At 35.9% G+C, this 22,180-nt stretch overlaps 1 protein-coding gene across 3 annotated transcripts in view; it reads left to right on the forward strand.

Moving 5' to 3' along the window:
• KIF11 (kinesin family member 11) overlaps positions 1-22,180 on the forward strand; it is a 111,885-nt gene that overhangs the window by 25,716 nt on the left and 63,989 nt on the right. For 2 of the 3 annotated variants that reach the window (XM_037803779.1, XM_037803778.1), the window contains 8 exons: positions 10,622-10,754; positions 11,020-11,117; positions 12,604-12,682; positions 13,763-13,948; positions 14,059-14,183; positions 16,393-16,483; positions 16,721-16,963; positions 20,391-20,486. In XM_037803779.1, coding sequence (XP_037659707.1) covers positions 10,752-10,754; positions 11,020-11,117; positions 12,604-12,682; positions 13,763-13,948; positions 14,059-14,183; positions 16,393-16,483; positions 16,721-16,963; positions 20,391-20,486 — 921 coding nt within the window. In that variant the 5' untranslated portion in view covers positions 10,622-10,751. Of the gene's footprint in view, positions 1-6,554; positions 6,856-10,621; positions 10,755-11,019; positions 11,118-12,603; positions 12,683-13,762; positions 13,949-14,058; positions 14,184-16,392; positions 16,484-16,720; positions 16,964-20,390; positions 20,487-22,180 lie in introns of those variants that run through there. The other variant, XM_037803777.1, reaches the window with a different exon arrangement.

Consider the following 22,180-nt stretch of genomic DNA (forward strand, 5'->3'; position numbering starts at 1 on the left):
TGGTGAGTGCTCTCCTTCAGGGCTTATCCATAAAATGAGTTTGGAACATAGTTCTGAAGAAGGGGCACTTCCAAAATATGGGTCGATTGTTCAGCCAAGTTAATAGAAGTCACACCAAACCCAGCTGAAGAGGAAAAGATGGTTTAATTTAGAAGAAGGCGAAGTTTTCCCAAATCTGCTTCCCAAATGTTTTTCCAATTCGGGTTTTATCCCCAGGGTCAGAGACAAAGAGAGATAATTACTCAATTAACATGCAACAAGAGTGATAGACAAAAGGCCCATCTATCTGGGAGGTTTGGGGCAATTTCCCAGAGATTCTTTAATTGGCTAAACCCATTAGAGACAAAGGGAATTAATTTAGTTATTTCCCATTTTCCTGTTTTCTTCAGGAGCCAGGTGACATTTGTGAAAGATGGAAACTTTACATTAATATATCATGTAACAGGTTTGGAGAACTTGAGTAATTTGTTATCTCCTGTTTTCCTGTTTTCTTCAGAAGCCAGAAGACATCTGTGAAAGGTGTAAATTTTACATTTACATATGTTTGCAGATTTTACGTTTACAAATTGCTCCTTTGTGAGAATAGGAGCTTCCATTGAATCCTGTCTCTAGTTTGAAGGTTACATTTTACAATTTCTTGCTTGCTTATAGTTTAAGATTGTATTTTAAAAGTCACTGTTACAGTTCCAGGCCAAAGTGTAGGGTCCTCTCTGGTCCTTTCTGTGCATGTGTCCTATTTTGAGCATATTCTAGGAATTTCCCTGTTTACAAGTTTCCAAATATCCCCTCTTCCCTACAAAATTTTCCTACTGATCCAGGGCACTGCACTGTATGTCCTACAGCTAGCAATCCTTTGCCGCAGGCAGCATCACCCAACTGCTCTCCCACATCATTCTGTAGAAGAGTCCCATGACTGTCTTCTATGTGCAGGGCAGGTACTGGGATGATGCATCCCTCAGGCCACCACCAGACATACTGAGCCAGATATACATGCTCCCTATATGCATATGCCCCTTCCGGAACTGGAAGCAGGGACTGCACTGTGACCTTAGGCCAGCTCCCCACCAAGCCAGTGAGGGGTGGGAGCAGGCCGGCTAGGACACCAGAAGATCCTGAGATTCTACCACTTTTAATTAGCCTTTTTCTTGATTTAGTGCTTGCCGTGTTACTGCAGTCCTTTAAATGTTTTTTGGAGCTTTGAGAAAGATGTTTCTGCTAGTTCTTGTTGGTGTCCAAAGCTTCTGTGGGGGAACTGAGTCCTGAAGCATGTCATTCCATCTTACTGATCCCACGTTAAGATTTTAAAAAGTATTCAGAGAACAGATACTGATTACTTTAATCAGTGAAAGTTTTTCGAAGTTCAGTTTTTTTTAAGTGATAAAAAAACTTTTAATTAGTGAACAATCAGTATCTCCTACTGTAGCTAATTTTATGATTTCCCCCAAGTATCTAAATCAAGTTACACAAACCCCAACAACTAGACACCTGTCAGGGAATTATATTACTGATGGATACAACTGGACTCTGTAATAAAACCACTGATATGCACAGAGTCCAGAATGGCAGCACATGCAAAGTGAAATATTCTACTTTTGACAGAACACAAAGTATTCTAAATGTAAAGACTAGTTACATTTAATCTTGTTTTGAGATCTTTATGTTGGCTTGCTAAATCAGCTAACCAAAGCTCCTTTTCTAATCCACCAGAAAAACTATAAATTCAAGTTTTCTATCAACCTAGACTAAGACATTTAACAACATAGCATCAGAATAAATAAAATATTTATATGACTTCATCCCTCTGGTAGGCTGAATAATGGCCCTCAAAATATCCACATCCCAATCTTTGGAACCCATGAATATTATTTTATATGGCAAAAAAGGATTGTACAGAGATGATTAAGTTAAAGATATTGAGATGGGGAGATTATCCTGGATTACTGGGGTGAGCATGCAAACACACATAACCGTATAAGAGGGAGGTAGAGGGAGATTTAACATAGAAGAAGAGGAGAAAGCAATGTGACCATTGAGGTAGAGATTGAAATGGTGTGGTCACAAGCCAAGGTATGCCCCAGCCAAGAGAAGCTGGAAGAGACATGGAATGGATTCTCCTAAAGCCCCCAGAGGGTGTGTGGCCCTCTTGATACCTCGATCTCAGCTCAGTGTAACTGATTGCAGACTTTTGGCTTCCAAAATTGTGAGAATAATTTCTGTGATTTAAGCCAAGTTCGAGGTCGTTTGTTACATCGTCATTGGAAACTAGTATACTCCTACATCCCTCCCCATAAAACAAGAAAAAGGTTTGGAAAAGATTTAGAATCTGGGATTCTACGTATAACCTCAATTAAGGGTCAGGTTAGATTAAAAAATATTTTCAGACAAGCAAGTTCTCAAGAAATTTTTCTCCTCTACACCTTTTCTCAGGAAGCTATAGGAGGATGTGATTTACCTAAACAAGGGAGTAATCCAAGAAAGATGGCCCAAAATGAGATCCAGAAAACATGAAATCCCATCCAGAAGATAGGCAAAAGGAATTTCTGATATAAAAATGATGGGCTATCCTAGATTGCCAGTCATGCTACAAGCCGAAAGAGCAAGCACTCCGATAAGAAAAAATTGAAACCGATGGATTCCTGATTTGATTAAATTGGTGGAAACTTTTACTGAAAGGAAGCTGTAGGAAGAATTAGAAAAAGTACAATGAAAACTAAGCAAACAAATCAGAGAAATTAACTTAAGGATAGCCAAAATGTAAGAAACATAATTTCACTAGACTGAAATGCTCAGCTATGATTTGGCGTAATAATGTAAATACAGATTTGTGATTTAACCAAAAAATTATAATACTAGGTGTATGGGGAAGAGGAAGCAGAGGGTATGGTAAAGTCTGAGAACTAAATGGTTGTTTATCGTAAGAGGAAGTCAGTAAATATTGTTTAAAATTGATTAGTCAAAAGGTAACACATATATTAATCCTCTACAAAAATGGAGAGTTGAAAGCAGTTGCTTCTGAGGAGGATGTCTGAAATTTGGAAGGCATAGGGCAGGGAAATACCTTTCTTTCTTTCTTTCTTTCTTTCTTTCTTTCTTTCTTTCTTTCTTTCTTTCTTTCTGTCTTTTTCTGTTTTTTTTTTTTTTGTATGTGTTAGAAGTCTATTAGACTTTAACTTACAATGATGTCCATGTTTTACTTTAATTTTAAAAATCAATTAAAAATCATCTGTTCAATACTCATGCAATCTCTTGAAAGAGAAATGCCAGACCTAACACGTGGGTAGAATCCAGGTTAACTACTCTTAGAGAACTAATAGTCATTTCCAGTCCTTTGCAGACTTTTTTTTTTTTTTTTATCCTTTTATACTTTTTGTTGTTGTTGTTGTTAAATTCAGTTTTATTGAAATACATTCACACACCATACAATCATCCATGGTATACAATCCACTGTCCACAGTATGATACCATAGTTATGCATTCATCACCACAATCTATCTCTGAACATTTTCCTTACATCAGAAAGAACCAGAACAAGAATAAAAAATAAAAGTGAAAAAAGAACACCCAAATCATCTCCCCCATCCCACCCCATTTGTCCTTTAGTTTTTATCCCCATTTTTCTACTCATCCATACACTAGATAAAGGGGGTGTGATCCACAAGGTCTTCACAATCACACTGTCACCCCTTGTAATCTACATTATTATATAATTGTCTTCAGGAGTCCAGACTGCTGGGTTGGAGTTTGGTAGTTTCAGGTATTTACTTCTAGCTATTCCTTGGCAGACTTTTAAGAGATATTTTGTTAGCCTGTAGTTTGAGCTTTATTAAAGGGGTAGTATAAAATAACATTTCAGAGCTGTCTGCTTAGTTCAACAAAACTCTAATTTTGTTAATAAGACCCTAGCTATCTCCATTAGACTAAAATCTTGAGGGCTAGGACTATAATTCACCCTGTGTCTTCACTGACTAGTCCCTAGTAAGTACTCAATAAGGGTGTGATGAAAAATGGATGCTTTTGTATAGTTAGCTGGGAGAGACAGTAGTTAACAGGTTAGGATTTGGAATCAGAAAGAATTCTTTTGAGTTCCTCTCCTGTTTCTTAGTCACTGTATGATTACAGACAATATACTTAATCTCACTTGACCCACTTATTGATAAACTACTGGGAAATAATAGTTCCTACTTCAGAGGGTTGTTCCAAACATTAAATGAGATCATGCACACAAAGCCTTTATTACAAATCTGACACATAGTATGCCCTAGATAAATGGTAGCTGTTTTTATTTTCAAAGGAGACTCTTGGATATTTTGCTTCTAACCAAATGACGGTTAATACATTTTGTTTTTATGTGTTATACTGCTTAAGTAATCACCAATAAGAAAGAAAAGGAGAAATTAACTTTTTCCCCTTGACTTGTCAGGCATATATACATGTATAATGTACAGTAATAATGAATATTATTATCTCCATTTTACAGATAAGGAAAACAAGGCTGAGAGAGATTCAATAACGTCTTTCAGGTTTTCAATATGCATTTACTGAGGAACTACTTAGTACAAAGCTCTGTTTTAAACATTGGGAAAACAGTGAACAAGACAGACATGGTCTCTGATGAAACATACTCTAGCTGGGAAGACAGAAAACATAAAGGCACTATAATTAGAGACTGTAGTAAGTGTTATAAAGGAAATAAACAGGTCCTGAGATAGAATATTATAGGAAAGAAGTGCTTTAGATAGGATGGTCAAGAAAGGCGTTTTTAAAGAGAAAAACCAACTGAGATATGAAGAGTGAAAGTGATGTCATGCAAAGAGCCAAAGGAAGAGAATTCCAGGCAGAGGGAACAGAAGCGAAAAGGCGTGGCTGCAGGAAAGAGCTTGGAAGCTCTGAGAATAGTGGTGAGTAACTGGAAAGTGGCTGGAGTTGATGTTATAGGCAAGGGCCAGATCATGAAGGCCTTGTAGGGCACGGTAAAGAGTTTGGATTTTATTCCAAGTATAATGAGAAACCACTGTTAAGTTGTAAGCAAATGAGGGGCATGAGCTGTTTTTTGTTGCTGGTTTTGTTGTTGTTGTTGTTGTTTTGTTTTGTTTTGAATCCCGTTCCTTGCTGGGGGAATGCAATGGGGAGAGGATAGGAGCAGAAATAGGGAAATCTGTTAAGGACGCTGATGACAGTGGTCTGGGAAGAAATGAAGGAGTCTTCGATTAGGGTGGCAGTAGAGGAGAAGCGACTGATGAGCCCTATTTTGGAGATGAAACCAACAGGACTGCATTGATACGGAATGTGAAGGGTTCATAGGTTCTGGTTAGTGCCATGGGTCCAAAAGAGAAAGACTAGGATGAAAGTAAGGAGGATAAAGAGTTCTGCTTCGGATATGTTCAGTCTGAGATGCCTGTGAGCCATCTAAGAGGAGATATCAGTAGACAGCTGCAGATGTTTTCCGGGGTTAGTGAATGGAGAAACACAGAGGACAATTGAGAGCGTTCCTCTCCATCTTATTGCTTTTTCTAAGAAACAAAAACATTTAAGTTTTTGTCGCCCAAAAGTATAGCTGCAGGAGCTAAGGGATAGGCCTACCACAATATTTCCTGGGCCCGAACCCACACCTAAAATGGGCAAGTCACCCCAAATACCACCGACATCCATAACACACCTACGGAAAGACGGAAGCCACCAAAGGTAGGCGGGCCCCGCCAGCGCTGCATGCTGGGATTTGTAGGCTGACGGCGGACTTGAGTTTGAGCTACGTCATTAGGACCCCGGCTGAGCGCTTTGCCCGGTACTTGGACAGACTGCATCTGTCACCGCCCAGGGGCTGTTCTAAGACGGAAATGTGATCTTGGCTTCTTGCTTGGACTCATGTGGTGATTATGACTTCATCAGCTGAAGGATAAATTCAGAGTTCTTAAAATGACATTAAAGGCCTATTTCAGTACGATTTGGTGCCTGTAGTAGGCTCATCTTTCAACATTTGAAGACTATTTTGGACACTATATCCAGAGCTCGCTTTGTACCACCAAAGCGTGTTTGGGCTCCTCTCCTCTGTGCTTCCATACCACTCTCTTACAATTGTCTGATAATTATTATCATAGCCACGCTTTCCTGAGCGTTTACTATGTTCTAGACACAGTCTAAGCTCTTTACACGCACTAGTGTATTAATTCTCAACACAACCCTCTGAGACTGTTACTATTATTTCCATTTTGTAAATGAGCAAAGTTTGGTTTAGAGACGTTACATAACTGGAGAAAGTTTATCCAGTTGGAAGATGGAGGAGCCCGAATTTGACGTAGCAGTTTGAGTCTCAACTTAATGCCACGCTGAACCGTCAAACTCTTCACCTCTCCCTTTACAGCCCTGGATTACCAATTCACAGCAAGCGGAGACTGACCAGATTTTTATTACCCCGTAGGCCACGCCCCGAAGGCGCGGCTCACGCGACAACACAACCCCATGGTGCCTTGCGCCCCCGCGCCGCGATTGGTCCGACAATTCGGCTCCTTTTTCAAATTGAGGCGCGTAGTCGTTGCTTGACTTTCGGATTTCGGGTGGCGAGTTTAGCTTTGGCTGGTCCGGGGCAGAAGCCGCGGTCTGTCAGAGTCCGGAGTGAAGAGCCGAGGCGCCGAGCCGCGTGCGTCGGTTCTCCCGGGTTGAGCCAGAACTCAGAAGAGGAGGTTCGCACTCCAGCCGCGCCTGGGCAGTAGCCGCCTAGTATCTTTGCACCCCGCCGGGCGGGACCCTGTGGTCAAGCCTTGATTTTTCGGCGCGGAACGTCATGGCGTCCCAGCCGAATTCCTCCGCCAAGAAGAAAGACGAGAAGGGGAAGAACATCCAAGTGGTGGTGAGATGCAGGTAGGCTCAGAGTGGCAAGTTTCGTGGTGCTCGGCCTTTGCTCTTGGACTCCCTGCAGGGCGGTCCGAGAAGAGGGATTTTGTTTGCATTCCCTGAGGGGACCAAACCTTCCTCGGTTTTAAGTTTCTGTTGCGTAAAAACGACACCAGGTTACTGTGAGGAGTAAATTAGTATTGTTGTTGTTTTCAGGACAAAGTAGGGATGCTTGATTAATGTTATATTTAAACTGCTACTCGGAAGGCGAATTTGATCACCGTTCTTTAGTGAAAATTGCAGTCTCTTTTTTTAAGTGCAAAATCTGCATTTTATTAAAGACGTATGGGAAGATCCATTCAAAAATACATTGTGCTCAGTAAAAATTCACCATGCAAATAAAATTGCATTCTTATTTTTAAACTAATGCCGATAAAGATTTCGGTTCCACTTTTATGTGCTATTCCGTGCAGTTTATCGGTTTGGAAATAAGACTGCATACCTACTTTGCAGATGTTTTAGCACTTAATGTTAGGATTATCATCTCCGTCACCTCTAAAAACCTAATCGTCTGTTCCCTTTATTTTAGGAAGAACTATTCTAGAAAGAATATATATATATATATATATATATATATATATATATATATATATTCTGTATAAGCTGCTGCTTAATTAGAGATTGATTTATTAAATTTTTTAGAGGTCCTGATCAGTTTGGTGGTGTATGTTTTGTAAGTCGGTTTTTGTTTTTAAAATTGTATGAACAACTTTCTGCAACTTTTCTGGAAATCTAAAACTTCTAATATAAAAAAAAGTTTTTAAAAAGAACTGTACCAACAAATTTTCCTAGGTTATTGCTTACTCAGTTCTGATGACTTGAATTGTAGGTATCAACGGTGATAGCTGGGTAAGTCTAGCCAATTTACATCTTAACAGCTGCATTCTAGGGCTGCTGTTAAGTTACTTGTTTTGAAGGTTTTTTTTTCCAATGGACTATGTTACAAATGCAAATTTTAAGATTATTTTGATTGCTTAAAAAGCTAGGCAACATTACTCTTTCTTCTAGTTTTATTTTCTAATTTGATTTCTTTTTTTATTGTTACAAAACATTTCAGATCTATAGAAACTTGTAAAGAACAATATAACAAATATCTGTGTGCCCATTGTGCTGGTTAGGAAACAAAACAATCATTTTAGGTACCCCTCCTCGATTCCTCCTCCTTCACCTAGAGTTAGCCATTATCCTGAACTTGGTGTTTATTATTCCCCTACATTTTAAGTCTTACCTCAGAAGAGATTTCTTTTATGCTATCACCAATGAAATATGCTTAGGCAGGTCTAATATTTGCGATAATTTTAGTATAGAGGTTTTTTTCTTTTCAGGTTAGTCTTCTTTCAAATAGCCTTTTGAGAGTGAGTATTACGTCCTAAGCATTAGTAAATAAAGAAGTTATGCATGATAAGACCCTCAGGGGTTGGTGAACCTTTTTAATAAAGGACCCAGATAGTAAATATTTTTAGGTTTTGCTGGCCACATACGGTCTCTTTCACATATTTCTCTCTGATTTTTTATCTTATTTTTTTTTAAACAAACCAACAAAGTCATTCTTAGATGCTAGCAGGGCAAGAGCCAGATCTGGTCCACAGGCTAAAGTTTACAGACCTGTGCATGGTCTAACAACTGGCTATCTTTCTGATCCCTCGCCAATCCCGTGATCCCCCACATAATATTGTTTCCTTCCCTCTTTCCTTAAACACATCTACCATGCTTCTGCCTCACGTCCTTTTCAGCTTCGGTTCTCTCTCCCAGTTCCGTCTTTCTCTGTTTCTGTCAAAATATCTACATGACTGGCTCCCTCATTGTTTTAGATTCTGCTTAATATGAATAAAATATCTTATGGATGCTACTCTCTGGACTGTTGTTGTTTTTAGCTTTCATATGAGTATGAGTAGCCTTCCCTCATCACCCTAAAATTTCAACTACCTATCTTCCCCAGTCATCACTTGCTATCCCCCAATCTGCTTTATTTTCTTTTCTAATTTATCAGCTCCTAAAATATTTATTTGTTCATCACTTCATCCCACTCTTCCCCCAAAACTAGGATGAAAACTCCTTGAGAACAGAAACTAGGTTTTGCTCACTGCTGTATCCCCAGTGTCTAGAACAGTGTCTCTCACATAATGGATACTTGATGAATATTTGTTGAATGAATGAATTTAGCACTTCACAGGACAGGACTTTTGTTGTTGTTTTTAAATCCTCAGTCTCCCTTCACCATTTGGGTATTTTAATTTTTATATAACTATGGAGAGGCCTACAAATTGATGGGTTTGTTAGGAAGATCAGCAGAAACCTTGTAACTTCTAATTAGTTAGAGAAGTCTGGATAGGAAAATAGTGGCTTGGAAGTACTTTCTTGTAGTACAGACAGTCCCCAAAGCTCCTCTCTGGGAGTTTTGATACCTTAGGAATGTGTGATCTGTGTCAATGTCCTACTAATGACTCGACAATGCGAGTGATATTCATTCAGTGACTTAATCACCTTCAGAGCTTAGGGGTGCCAGGAGTAATAGGAAAAGCTTTAGCCACATGGGAACAATTCATCCTACTTGTACTCTTGGCTTACCTCAGTGTAAGTTGGTCCTGAAGAAGTTGAGGTACCTGTCTTAAAGAGCAACTTGGGTTGTCTAGAAATGAGGAGAAAGGTAATTTACTATTTGGCATTTCCTTCCAAAGTTTGTGATACTTAATGCGAGAAATGAACTCAGTTCAAGAGTAGTTCCCTCCCTTTAGTTCAGACATGTGGTAAGTTTATAAATATCTTATGGATGCTACTCTCTGGACTGTTGTTGTTTTTAGCTTTCATATCATTCCTGTTAGGATGATATTTATTAAGCAATGTAGTTTAGTAAGTATTTGAGCACCTATTGCATGCTCTGGGGTAATAGTAAATTCAAGAGTGTTTCTTTTCCTAGTGACCTGAGGTCTGGGGAACAGTGACATACAACAAATGATTATAAAGGAAGTGATGTTTAGTAGAGTATATAAAGGGTGCTATAGAAACATATGGCAAAAATTTAAACATATAGGACTGCCTGAAGAAGGACTCTTTTAAAGTAAGTACCTCCTTAGTCATCTCAGAGGAATGAGGACTCTTGATCCAGTCTGCTTGGGTTCAGAACTTAGCTCTGTCACTTACAGGGTAACTTTGGGCAATGTAACCCTTCTGTGCCTGTTTCCTCAACTGAAAAATGGAGCTTATAATAGTAGGAACCTCAGTGTTGTGAGGACAAAGGGAGTTAATATACATGAAGCACTTGGAACAGTGACTACCTGGCACATAGTTAGTACTCAACATACTAGTCATTTATTTTTATTTTGTGCCAAGTACCCACTTGCAGGTTAGTATTTTGAACACAAATTTGGCATGCTCTTTCTGCTGCATCATAATACAACTTAGACATATTGAAAGAATAGTGGAAATAGGATTCTGAAAAATAAGTTTGGCGTTCTTTACAAGAAAAATTAAGTTAGCATCTATTCTAAGAACTGTCAGAATTGTAATATTTTATATATCTTTGAAAATTAAAAGAGAAACAACTAATTTTATTTTTGGAGAATGAGAGCCTTAAAATGTTGCTGTCACTTCAGCAGTCTCATTTAATCCCCATCACCAACAGTGTACTCAGGATTTACCTTGTTCTTATTTGTCTAATGTAGTTAATAAAAATGTCATTGATAACCTTATAACTAAAGAGTTCTTGAATAACTTTGTGTATTTCTTTTCATAGACCATTTAATTTGGCAGAGCGGAAAGCTAACGCCCATTCTGTAGTAGAATGTGATCACGTCCGAAAAGAAATTAGCATACGAACTGGAGGACTGGCTGACAAGAGTTCAAGAAAAACATATACTTTTGATATGGTACTTAATTTCTTCTTAAAATGGTGCTCCTTCTTGATTATCCATTAATCTAAATCTTCTAGTATGTACATTATCCTTAAGTTCTGTAATAAGATACAATTACAGATTTCAGTTAATGTCTTGAGTTGTCTGATGGTTCTAGTGGGCTGAATGAGTTAATATGTTGAAAACAAAATTATTAAAATGAGTAATTTTGTGCTTTTATTTTTTAAGAAATTTTTAAACACACATTTTAATTTTTTTTTCTTTTTTCTTTTTTCCATAGGTTTTTGGAGCATCCACTAAACAAATTGATGTTTACCGAAGTGTTGTATGCCCAATTCTGGATGAAGTTATTATGGGCTATAATTGCACTATCTTTGCGTAAGTGAAACACTGTTTCAAATGGTGAAAAAAGGTTTGGGTGCATGTATTTGGTGTCTTTTTTAAAAAAAAGAATTAATTTTTCTTGAACTTTTTATTTTGAAATAATTTCAAACTTAAAGGACAGTTGCAAAAAAAAACAAAAAAACACAAATTCCCTACAGAGAACTCTAACACACCCTTAACCCCCTCACTCCAAATACCAGATCAGCCGATTTTGATTTTTTGCCACATTTATTATCCTGCTGTCTATCCATCTGTCTGTCTGTCAATCAATCAATCTATTTATCAATTTTCTAAACATTTGAGAGTAAGTTGTATATATCCTGATCCTTGAACAATTAGTATGGCCATGTACATTTCCCAAGAATGAAGATATTCACTTATGTAACCACCTTAAGTACAGTTATCAATTTCAAGAACTTTAACATTGATATAAAGGTTTCAGTCTATATTCCAGTTTTTTGTATAACCCAATAATGTCTTTTTGGGCCTTCTCTCCTCCATTATTGGATCCGTTCCAGGATCATGTATTGCATTTTATTGTCATTGTCTTCTTAGTTGCTCTTTTTCTTTTTTCTTAATTGTGTAAACATATACACAACATAAACTTTCCCATCTCAATCACTTCCAAGCATACCACTCAATGGGATTAATCACATTCAAAATGTTGTGCTACCCTTACGACCATCTATTACCAGAGCTTTCCCATTAATCCAAACAAAAACCTGTTGTGCATTAACTGTCCTGCCCCACCACCTGTAATCTGTACTCTACTTTTTGTCTTCATGTGTTTGCATATTCTAGCTATTTTATATAAATGAAATCACACAGTATTGTCCTTTTGGGTCTGATTTATTTCACTCAACATGATGTCTTCAAGGTTCATCCATGTAGTGGCATATATCAGAACTTCATTCCTTTCTAAGGCTGAATAATATTCCATTGTATGTGTATACTCGTTTTGCTTATCCATTCATCTGCTGATGGACATTTTGTGTTGCTTCCACCTTTTGGCTACTGTGAATAATGCTGCTATGAACATTAGTATACAAATAGTTGTTTGTATCCCTGCTCTCAATTCATTTGGCTATATAACTGGAAGTTGGATTGCCTGATCATATGGTAGCTCTATTTTTAAGTTTTTGAGTAACTGTCAAATTGTTTTCCACAGGGGTTACATCATTTTGCATTCCCATCAACAATATACAAGGATTCCTATTTCTCTGCATCCTAGCTGGCACTTACTATTTTCTATTTTTTTTATAATAGTCATTCTAGTGGGTGTGAGGTGGTATCTCTTGTGGTTTTGATTTGCATTTCCCTAATGGCTAATGATACTGAGCATCTCTTCATGTGCTTATTAGCTATTTGTGTATCTTCTTATTCAAGTGTTTGGCCCATTATTTAATTGGATTGTTTGTCTTTTTGGTGTTGAGTTGTAGTGTATTTGTTTTTGATTTAATACTTTTGTTAATCTTGACAGATATGGCCAAACTGGCACTGGAAAAACCTTTACAATGGAAGGTGAAAGATCACCTAATGAAGAGTATACCTGGGAGGAGGTATTTATTATTTATGATAGACTTCTGTTTAACATGGCTGAAATTTAACTGAATAAAACTTGGCTGAGGGCCTCTGTCTTGAAATAGAAAAGATTAGAGTATCCATATCAAACATGAATTTAGTTACTATATAGTAAAATTAAACAATAAGGTATACTTCTGTTAAAGAAACATTCTGTCTTGTTGGGAGAGAGAGGACTAATACATATGGCACAGTTAAATGATAAGAGAGGGGTCTATTTGGGACAGAATTGTTGAAGCAGAATTTTGTGGGAAGGTGGAATATGAGTAGGGCTTGAAGGGAAGAGCTGTGTAGTGAGGGAATAATTTCTTAAAACGTTAGTATAGCAGAGGACAATATGATACTTTATTAATGATGACTTTGAGTTTTCAAGAAATCACAATTATTCTATTTGTTTAATATAGTAAAAAACATATTTCGGTAAGACCTCCATCAAATTGTGCTTAAATTTAAATGACTATGATGGCTAAGTTAACTTTCCAAATTCACATTTAGGTAGAACCTTTTTTTCTAGCAAATTACATGGTTAAGGCATTAACTTCCTTTACACATGGAAAATAAAGTTATGGAATTGTAACCATAAGAGATATGGAATAGGCTGACAACAATTTCAAAATTTAGTGATTCATAATTTTATTAAGGATACTTGGATATTTGAGAAACATCCCTGTTATATGTCAGAATTTGGGAACATACTCTTAGATGGGCCATTCCTCTGATTAAAATTGTGGTATTATCTTCTCATGAGGAAAGATGGAAAGGATTATTGAACTTGGCTTTACAAGTAGCTTGACTCATTTAGCTTCTGTGTAATACTCAGGTATGACGCTGGCTGATAAATGTCTAGGTTTGTGGAAGGTAGTAAGAAGAATAATTACTGTGAAATAGAATGTTGTAAGTGATTTTAGTTTCTCTAACATTAGGTCAGTTTTTTTCAAACTTACCTGGCATACTTAATGTTTAAATATACCGTTAAGGAAACTCTTATCACATGTGTTTTAACTGCCATAGTAAATGGAATTCTTCCTTTATTTTAGTTCTCACTAATATAATTTCAGGATCCCTTGGCTGGTATAATTCCACGTACCCTTCATCAAATTTTTGAGAAACTTACTGATAATGGTACTGAATTTTCAGTCAAAGTGTCTCTGTTGGAAATCTATAATGAAGAACTTTTTGATCTCCTTAATCCATCTACTGATGTTTCTGAGAGGCTCCAGATGTTTGATGATCCCCGTAACAAGGTAACTCAGTGTTTGAGAGTAAATGTCTCTAAATTTTAATGTGTGATGCTTTGAGAAGTCATTATACTATTTTAACTAGCCTAATGGATGCTCTTCTGCTATTTGGTCAGAGGGGAGTGATAATCAAAGGTTTAGAAGAAATTACAGTACACAACAAGGATGAAGTCTATCAAATTTTGGAGAAGGGGGCAGCAAAAAGGACAACTGCAGCAACTTTGATGAATGCATACTCTAGGTGAGAAAGTCATAATTTCCTCCCAATTACATTTTCTTTTTAAGAAGAATTAGGAAGTTGGAGGCAGTTAAATTGTATCCTATAAGGAGGGGGCCTTGGTAATCCAGAAATCTACAGAGAGGGCACTAATATTGGAAGAATGTTGAAGGGATAGCAAAGACAAGTTGAACTAAAGCAGAGGTATTAAACTTCTTATAAGCAGAAGAATTTTTTTTCCCCAAATGAAATCATACATGGGAGCCTAGTATACAGGACAGATTAAAATATGGCTATTGTAGTTGATATGTGGGTGAGTTGCTCAGGATTATGTTCTAGGCCTTATGAAGGTAGGCCCCTAAGGCAATTTTGTAGAGCCCCTAGGGGTACTTAGAAAGAAAGAAAATAGCTTGAAAACCACTGTTTGAATAAGGCTTAGAAGAAAGTCAAATGGCTTCATTTTAAAATGGTTTTATTGTATGTAGGGAGACAGATGGTCACTACCAGTGGCTTTCATAGGGAGGAGGGACATATTAATAGCATCTCTATAGATTGAATCCCAAATTCTACAAATGTGTTTTACCAAGAAAGAAGTATTTCCTTCTGCTGGAAAGGAAAGGTTGACTTTGAAAGAAACATAAGAGTGTAATGAAAAGAGCAATGGATTTGGAGTTAAATATTTGTATCCAGCTCTGCTGTTAACTAAATATTTGACTTCAGCAAATATGTGAATTTATCTGAACATTGGTTTCCTGAGTTGCAAAATGATTGTTTCATCCCTTATAGTTGAAAATTTCTATGAAATGCTATGACAGTTATAATTGCAACTATATACAAATTTGCTTGCATTTAAAGAAAGAAAGAAAATAACAACATGAAAGTAGTTAAGATCATGAAATTATGGGTGATTTTAAAATTTCAATTAAATTTTCCCTGTAATGGCTTCCCAATAAGATGGAGATTTCATTCTAGGATTAACTTGTAACTTAATCTGATAATAGAATCGGGAAGAATAGACTGAAGACTAGGTAAAATTTTATGTCTCAAGTATCTTTCTCTGAAATATACAATTCCTATTTTTCTGTAAAAGTGTATAATTTAGGACTACTGTTTCTTTTTTTTTACCCCTTTCTTAGGACTCCCTTTTTCTTGTATGCTGTAAACTGTAGTCAAGAGCTGTTTTTATGAACATATATGATAAAGAGATGGAAAAATTAATTCAAGTCTCCAAAATCAGAGTTGATGTCTATGCTTAATTGCATTAACTCCACAATCCTGGTTTAGGAATGGGTAGATGATGGTAGAAAAATATGAGATGACTATTATAATTTAGATCAGTAGTTTATGTGTCTGTTTTTCCTTGTGTCCTTTCCCTTTTCTATAATTAAATAACCTTTTTGTTTTTGAAAAAATGATACTATAAATTTTTTTCAAGTAACATGAAAAATACGAAGAAGAAAGTTAAAAATTATTGTTTACCCCACTACCATCAATGACCATTGTTAACAAACATAATGATGTTCAGCAAATATCAGTGATACAAAAAGGAAAGATGTCTTCTGTCTATATACTTTTTGTTTCCTTCAGATATAAGCTGAATGTCAGTATTTAACATAAGGTAGACTTTTGAGCACTTTTTAGTTTAGCAATGATTATCTTATAGTGTTTCAGTAATCATTGCTGTTTGCTATTTCTGCTGTTCAGGGGAAGGAGTTACATACTTTGATGGTATTCTCAATGTAGAGCAATATACCTTCTCAAAAGTTGACATGGAAAGGGACTAATCTGATAGCTTGCTGGTGCTCTTTGAATTTATGGTAATGACATTTTGAGTGGTTTTCTTATAAATAGGAGTATTGATTGCAAGCCTTTATAAGGAATGGTTAGACCCACAATCCCCTTCCCATTCAGGCAACTACCCTAACCCCACTCCGCATTGAGTTTTCAGAGGTAACTGATGATTCTAGTTCCTAAGTGTTTCTGGACTTGAGGGATTTTTCAGGTAGCTTCTTATTGAGGTCTCATACCTGTAGAAAGCAGGCATGAGAAAGCAAAAACCTAAACATTGTTCTATCTACCTCCCATCTTCCAAAATCTTATTGATAGTTCATGTCTGATATTATCTTTATCTGCCCTTGTCGATTTAGATCTTCCTTTGCTATTTTGAATATTTTGTTAAAGTCAAATAATGTTTTGCATTATAATGACTGGGCAACTCAATCTTGTTTTCTAGTCGTTCCCACTCAGTTTTCTCTGTTACAATACATATGAAAGAAACTACTATTGATGGAGAGGAGCTTGTTAAAATTGGAAAGTTAAACTTGGTAAGCATCCACCTTATTGCTACTCTTTCATTCTTGACCATCTCATGAGCAGCTTGAAATATTGTATTCTAGATAATATTTTTGAAGTCACTGGGTTGTTAGCTTTGTAGTGGGGGAAGACATTTAATTGTAGATAAATTATTTTTCTGGTTGTTTAGCACATTATGTATAATATGAGAATGAAAGGCTTCAAGGCCAAATTCAATAGACTGACTATTTAAAATTTTTCAATTTAAGGTTGATCTTGCAGGAAGCGAAAACATTGGCCGCTCTGGAGCAGTTGACAAGAGAGCTCGGGAAGCTGGGAATATCAATCAATCTCTGTTAACTTTGGGAAGGGTTATTACTGCTCTTGTAGAAAGAACACCTCATGTTCCTTATCGAGAATCTAAACTGACTAGAATCCTCCAGGATTCACTTGGGGGACGTACAAGAACATCTATAATTGCAACAATTTCTCCTGCATCTCTCAGTCTTGAGGTAGGCCATTTGAAAAGTGTCTGAAATGATAGTAGCTGTAATTCTTGTTTAGCTACCACATATTTTAAAAGTTCATTAACTAGCTTCATTCATTCTGTACTACAGTATAAAAGACTAGACATTGCCTTTCTATAAGGAAGGACACCACTGAAAACAGCTGTCTTCTTCCTGTAAGAATTTTTAACCTTAAAAATCCAATTACTTAATAATGGCGTTTCCACATAGTTTTCAAAGAAAATTGGGTAGTTACATGGGGTATGGATTTTTGGGGGTGGGTGGGGATGGGAGTATGGATAGTTAACTGAGGATTTTGAAGTGAATTAAGATAGATGTTAACGCTATAGGGGCTACTGGAGAGCACTGAAGATGGGCTTGGGTGTGTGGGAAGAGATGGGAAAACCAAGTGAAAAAGATGGTAAAATCTCTTATTTACCGCTAGTATCTGCTTTAAATGGAGTTAGAAAAGCTTTTATAAGGTCTCTAGCTCCCCTTTCGTTTTTCCTCCACTGAAGACACTTTCCACATTTTATTCACATTTTAAGACTAACTTTAATGTCAAAATCACATATCCATACACCTATTTCCTTTTTGTTGGTTTTCCTTAAACTTAAATGCATGGTTTATTAAACAAAGACTGTAAACAAATATTTACCATGTCTGTTACATGTAATACGCAAGAATGGCTTTTTACAGAAATTCATTGACACCCCCCCAACTTTTTAAAAATTATAAATACAGGTGCAAAACAATCTTGAACATATTTTTTATACTAATAGTAAGTCAGCACCCAAAATGCTTAAAAAATTAATAGTTTGTAACAATATTCATTGTACCTCCTACTTTAAACAATATAAACTACTGCTCTTTCATTGAGCAAGTGGATAAAGCGTGCTATTTTTGTTTTTACTTCATAAAATTAGTTTTCAGACTCACGTATCCTTCCATGGCAATCTGACACTTCTTGCCATGCTTTCATCTTGTAAACGTGAATTCTACTCCAGGTATATGCTTAAATGACAATGCCTTGATAAAAGAAAAAAAGAATTGTGCTACATTTTTCCTCCTTACCTGAAAACATAATGAATGTACATATTAAATATATTCTTACAAATGTCTGGGTCATATTTATCAGCTGGAATTCTTTTACTTAATGGTGGGTATTTTGCATTGTGATGCTTAATCAAGACATTAACATGAGTTGAAGGTTGATTTGAGACAAGTTTGAGATTCATTGATATTAATTCTATGTTTTGTCTTTCTGGTGGCTGTGGAAGCTTCTTATTTTCTTTGGACATCGTCAGACTGCTTAGCTCTTGAAGTACAACTTTAATGCTATATGAATTTTGCCATTTTGCTAACACTGGTATGCTCTGTGCATCACCATTCCACTGGAATTATGTATTCCATCCATACTAATTTCTGTTGCAAATCTAATGGCTAGAGTAGCTTCTAGGCATTTAGGTCCAAATTCTACTTTCAGGCTATATATTCTGTTTTCATAATTTGTCCTTGGTGGCCCAGTAATCATACCTGTCCACCTTGTGTCATATCTTCATCCTCTTCCAAGACTTCAGCTAACAGTATGATTGCCTGCTCTTTGTCCTTCAAATTCTTCCAACAAGCAAAAATTACAAGGAACTTGAACTCCTGTGGAGACTGCCATCTTCTCCTGCTGTGCCCTTCATTTTTTTTTTTTAATTAATAGACTTTATTTTTTAGAATAGTTTTAGAATTACAGAAAAAATGAGCAAATAGTAGAGCCCCCCGCCCCCACACACACAGTTTCCCCTATTTCTTAACATCTTTCATTGGTGTGGTATATTTGTTACAATTATTGAACCAATATTGATACATTAACTAGAGTCCATGGTTTACATTACAGTTCACTCTTTCTGTTGTACAGTTCTATGGGTTTTTTTTTTTTTTACATAAAAATCTAAGAAATTGATGTTTATTTGAAATTATGTTATTCTGAGCTATTTACTTTTCTATTACATGAATACTATTATTTGAACAAAACATTGCTAGTACTAGCCAACAGTGTAATTAATAATAGTATGACTAATTACACAAATAATACATGTGATAAAAATATAACTATTTTAATGTTCCTTTCTGTTTCCTAATGCATTAATTTTTAAATAGTTTTATTGAGAAATATTCACATACCCTACAATCATCCATAGTGATCAGTCATTCACAGTACCATCATATAGTTGTGCATTCATCACCAGAGTCAATTTTTGAACATTTTCCTTACTCCAAAAAAAAAAAAAAAAAAAAAAAAGAGGTAAAAAGAACACCTAACACATTCTGTCCCAGCCTGGTTTTCATTTAGTTTTTGTCCCCATTTTCTGCTTATCTGTCTATACACTAGATAAAGGGAGTGCGATCCACAAGGTTTTCACAATCATACAGTCATACTATGTAAGGTACATAGTTACGCAATTGTCTTCAAGAATCAAGGTTACTGGGTTGCAGTTTAACAGTTTCAGGTATTTCCTTCTAGCTATTCTAATACACTAAAAACTTAAAAGGGATATCTATATAGTGTACAAGAATGCCCTCCAGAGTGCCCTGTTGACTTCATTTTAAATCTCTCAGCCACTGAAACTTGATTATGTTTCAGTTTGCTTCCCCCTTTTGGTCAAGAAGATGCCAGGTCCAGGCTCATCCCCGGGAGTCATATCCCACATAGGGGAGAAGGCAGTGTGTTCACCTGCCATGTGCCCTTCATTTTTATAAACATTTATTGTGATGTAAGTCACATAAAGTTCTCCCTTTAAAGTGTACAATTCACTGGTTTTTGTATATTTACAGAATAGTGTGATCATCACCAGTGTCTAAATGCAGAACATTTTCATCAACCCAGAAAGAAACCCCATACCAGTTAGTAGTCATTCCCATGTACCCTGCCCCCTACTCCCTGGCAACCACTAGGCTATTTTCTGTTTCTATGGATTTTCCTGTTCTGGACATTTAATATAAATTAAATCATATAATATTTGGCCTTTGTGGCTGCCTTCTTTCACTTAGCATAATATTTTTTAAGTTTATCTATGTTGAGATTTATCAGAAACTTCATTCCTTTTTATAGCCCAATAATATTCCATTGTACAGATATATGACATTTTGTTTATCTATTCATCAAGGGATTCACTTGAGTTTTAAAACTAGTCTACAAGAAAAAAATTGGGGGTTAAATTATCATAAGGTACAGATCCTGAGAAGTGAAAAGGAGGAGAATCAATAAGAATCTAACAACCTCTTTTGCAAAGGTTAGCTATAGTAGTCCTGATGGGTAGCTTTTTAGATAAGCTATTAGCATAAATTATTAGTTGTAAGTTATTATATCGTACATTTTAAATAACAGTACTACATTATTTTCAAAGAATCATCATTAATTGACCTTTAATTTTCATGACAGGAAACTCTGAGTACCTTGGAATATGCTCATAGAGCAAAGAACATATTGAATAAGCCTGAAGTTAATCAGAAACTCACCAAAAAAGCTCTTATTAAGGTATCTGAATTTTTGTGGAGTAATCTAATCTTATTTGACAACTGTAAAAAATAAGGAACTGAAGTAGATAGTTGTTAAACAGCTTATTAAATTGCATATGGTAAGGTTTTTCGTCTAGTGATTAAATATTTTATGTAAAAATGTTTTTTCTAATCCTAATATGTTTAGTTTACCAGCTCTACCAATTGAATTGGCACCTTCAGTAAAATTTTCACATTTACAACATTTATTTATTTTCATCTTTATGGTATAATTTAAATACCACAACATTCACACATTGTAAGTGTGTAATTCAGTGATTTTTTAATGCATTTTTTTATTTGTGAACTTAAACGTGTATACATAACTGATAACTTTCAAAGTACAATTTAACAAGTAGAGTACTTCAGTGATTTTTAATAAATTTGAGTTGTGCAACATCACTACAATCCAGTTTTAGAAAATTTCCATCACCTTATAAAGTTCCCCTGTGTTCTTTGCGGTTACTTCTTAATCCTACTCGTAGCCGCAGGCAACCTATGTTCGGCATTCTGTCTCAATACATTTGCCTTTTCTGGATATTTCCTGTAAATGGAATCATACAATATTTGGTCTTTTGCATCTGGCTTCATTAGCATAAAAATTTGTGTTCATCCTTGTTTTTATAGTATGTGTCACTTGTTCTTTTTATTACTGAATAGTGTTCTATATGCATAATACCTCATTTTATTTATCCCTTCATCACTAGATGGACATTTGGGTTGTTTCTTTTAATGCTGCTGTGAACATTCATGTACAAGGCTTTCTATGGATGTATGTTAATTTCTCTTGAGTAGATACCTCAGGGTGGAATTCTGGGTTATATAGCAAGTTTATGCTTAACTCTAGGAAACTGTTTTTCCAAGTGGCTTACCATTTTACATTCCCACCAGCAATGTATGAGGGTCGCAATTTCTCCACATCCTAATCTTAGTCATTCTAATAAGTGTATAAAGGTACTTCAACAAAGTATTTCCATAATGACTAATATTAGTATTTCCCTAATGACTAATAATGTTGAGGACTTTTTCATGTGCTTATGAGCCATTTGTATCTTTTTTGGCAAAATGTCTATTCAGATCTTTTGCCCAAATTTTAATTGGGTTGTTTGTTTTATAAAGTTTTAAAGAGTTGTTCATATATACTCTAGACACAAGTCCTTTATGAGATATATGATTCGCAAGTGTTTTTGCCCACTCTGACTTGTCTTTTCCTTTTCATAGTAGTGTTTTTTTTCAATTGAAGTTTTTATTGAAATAATTGTAGATTCACATGTAGTTGTTAGAAACACTAGAGAGATCCCTTGTATGTTTTGTCAAACTATAGTTTAATATTACCATAGGGATATTAGCATTGATAACAGTCCACCAATCCTATTCATCAGTTTTCCTTGTATTTATTTATGCAACTGTATGTGTATTTATTTCTTTACAATTTTATCATATGTGTAGGTTCTTAGAACCACTCTCAAACAGGTGTGTCACTACAAGGATCCTTTATGTTACCCTGTTATATCCATCTCTCTCCCACCCCTTTTCATAACTCCTGGTATCTACTAATCTGACTTCCATTAATAAAATTGTCATTTCAAAAATGTTATTGAATAGAATCATACAATATGTAAACTTTTGGGGATGGCTTTTTCCACTCAGCATAATTCTCTGGAAATTCACCCA

The sequence above is a fragment of the Choloepus didactylus genome, chromosome 15, assembly GCF_015220235.1.
Source record: "Choloepus didactylus isolate mChoDid1 chromosome 15, mChoDid1.pri, whole genome shotgun sequence".
Classification (NCBI taxonomy): Eukaryota; Metazoa; Chordata; class Mammalia; order Pilosa; family Megalonychidae; genus Choloepus; species Choloepus didactylus.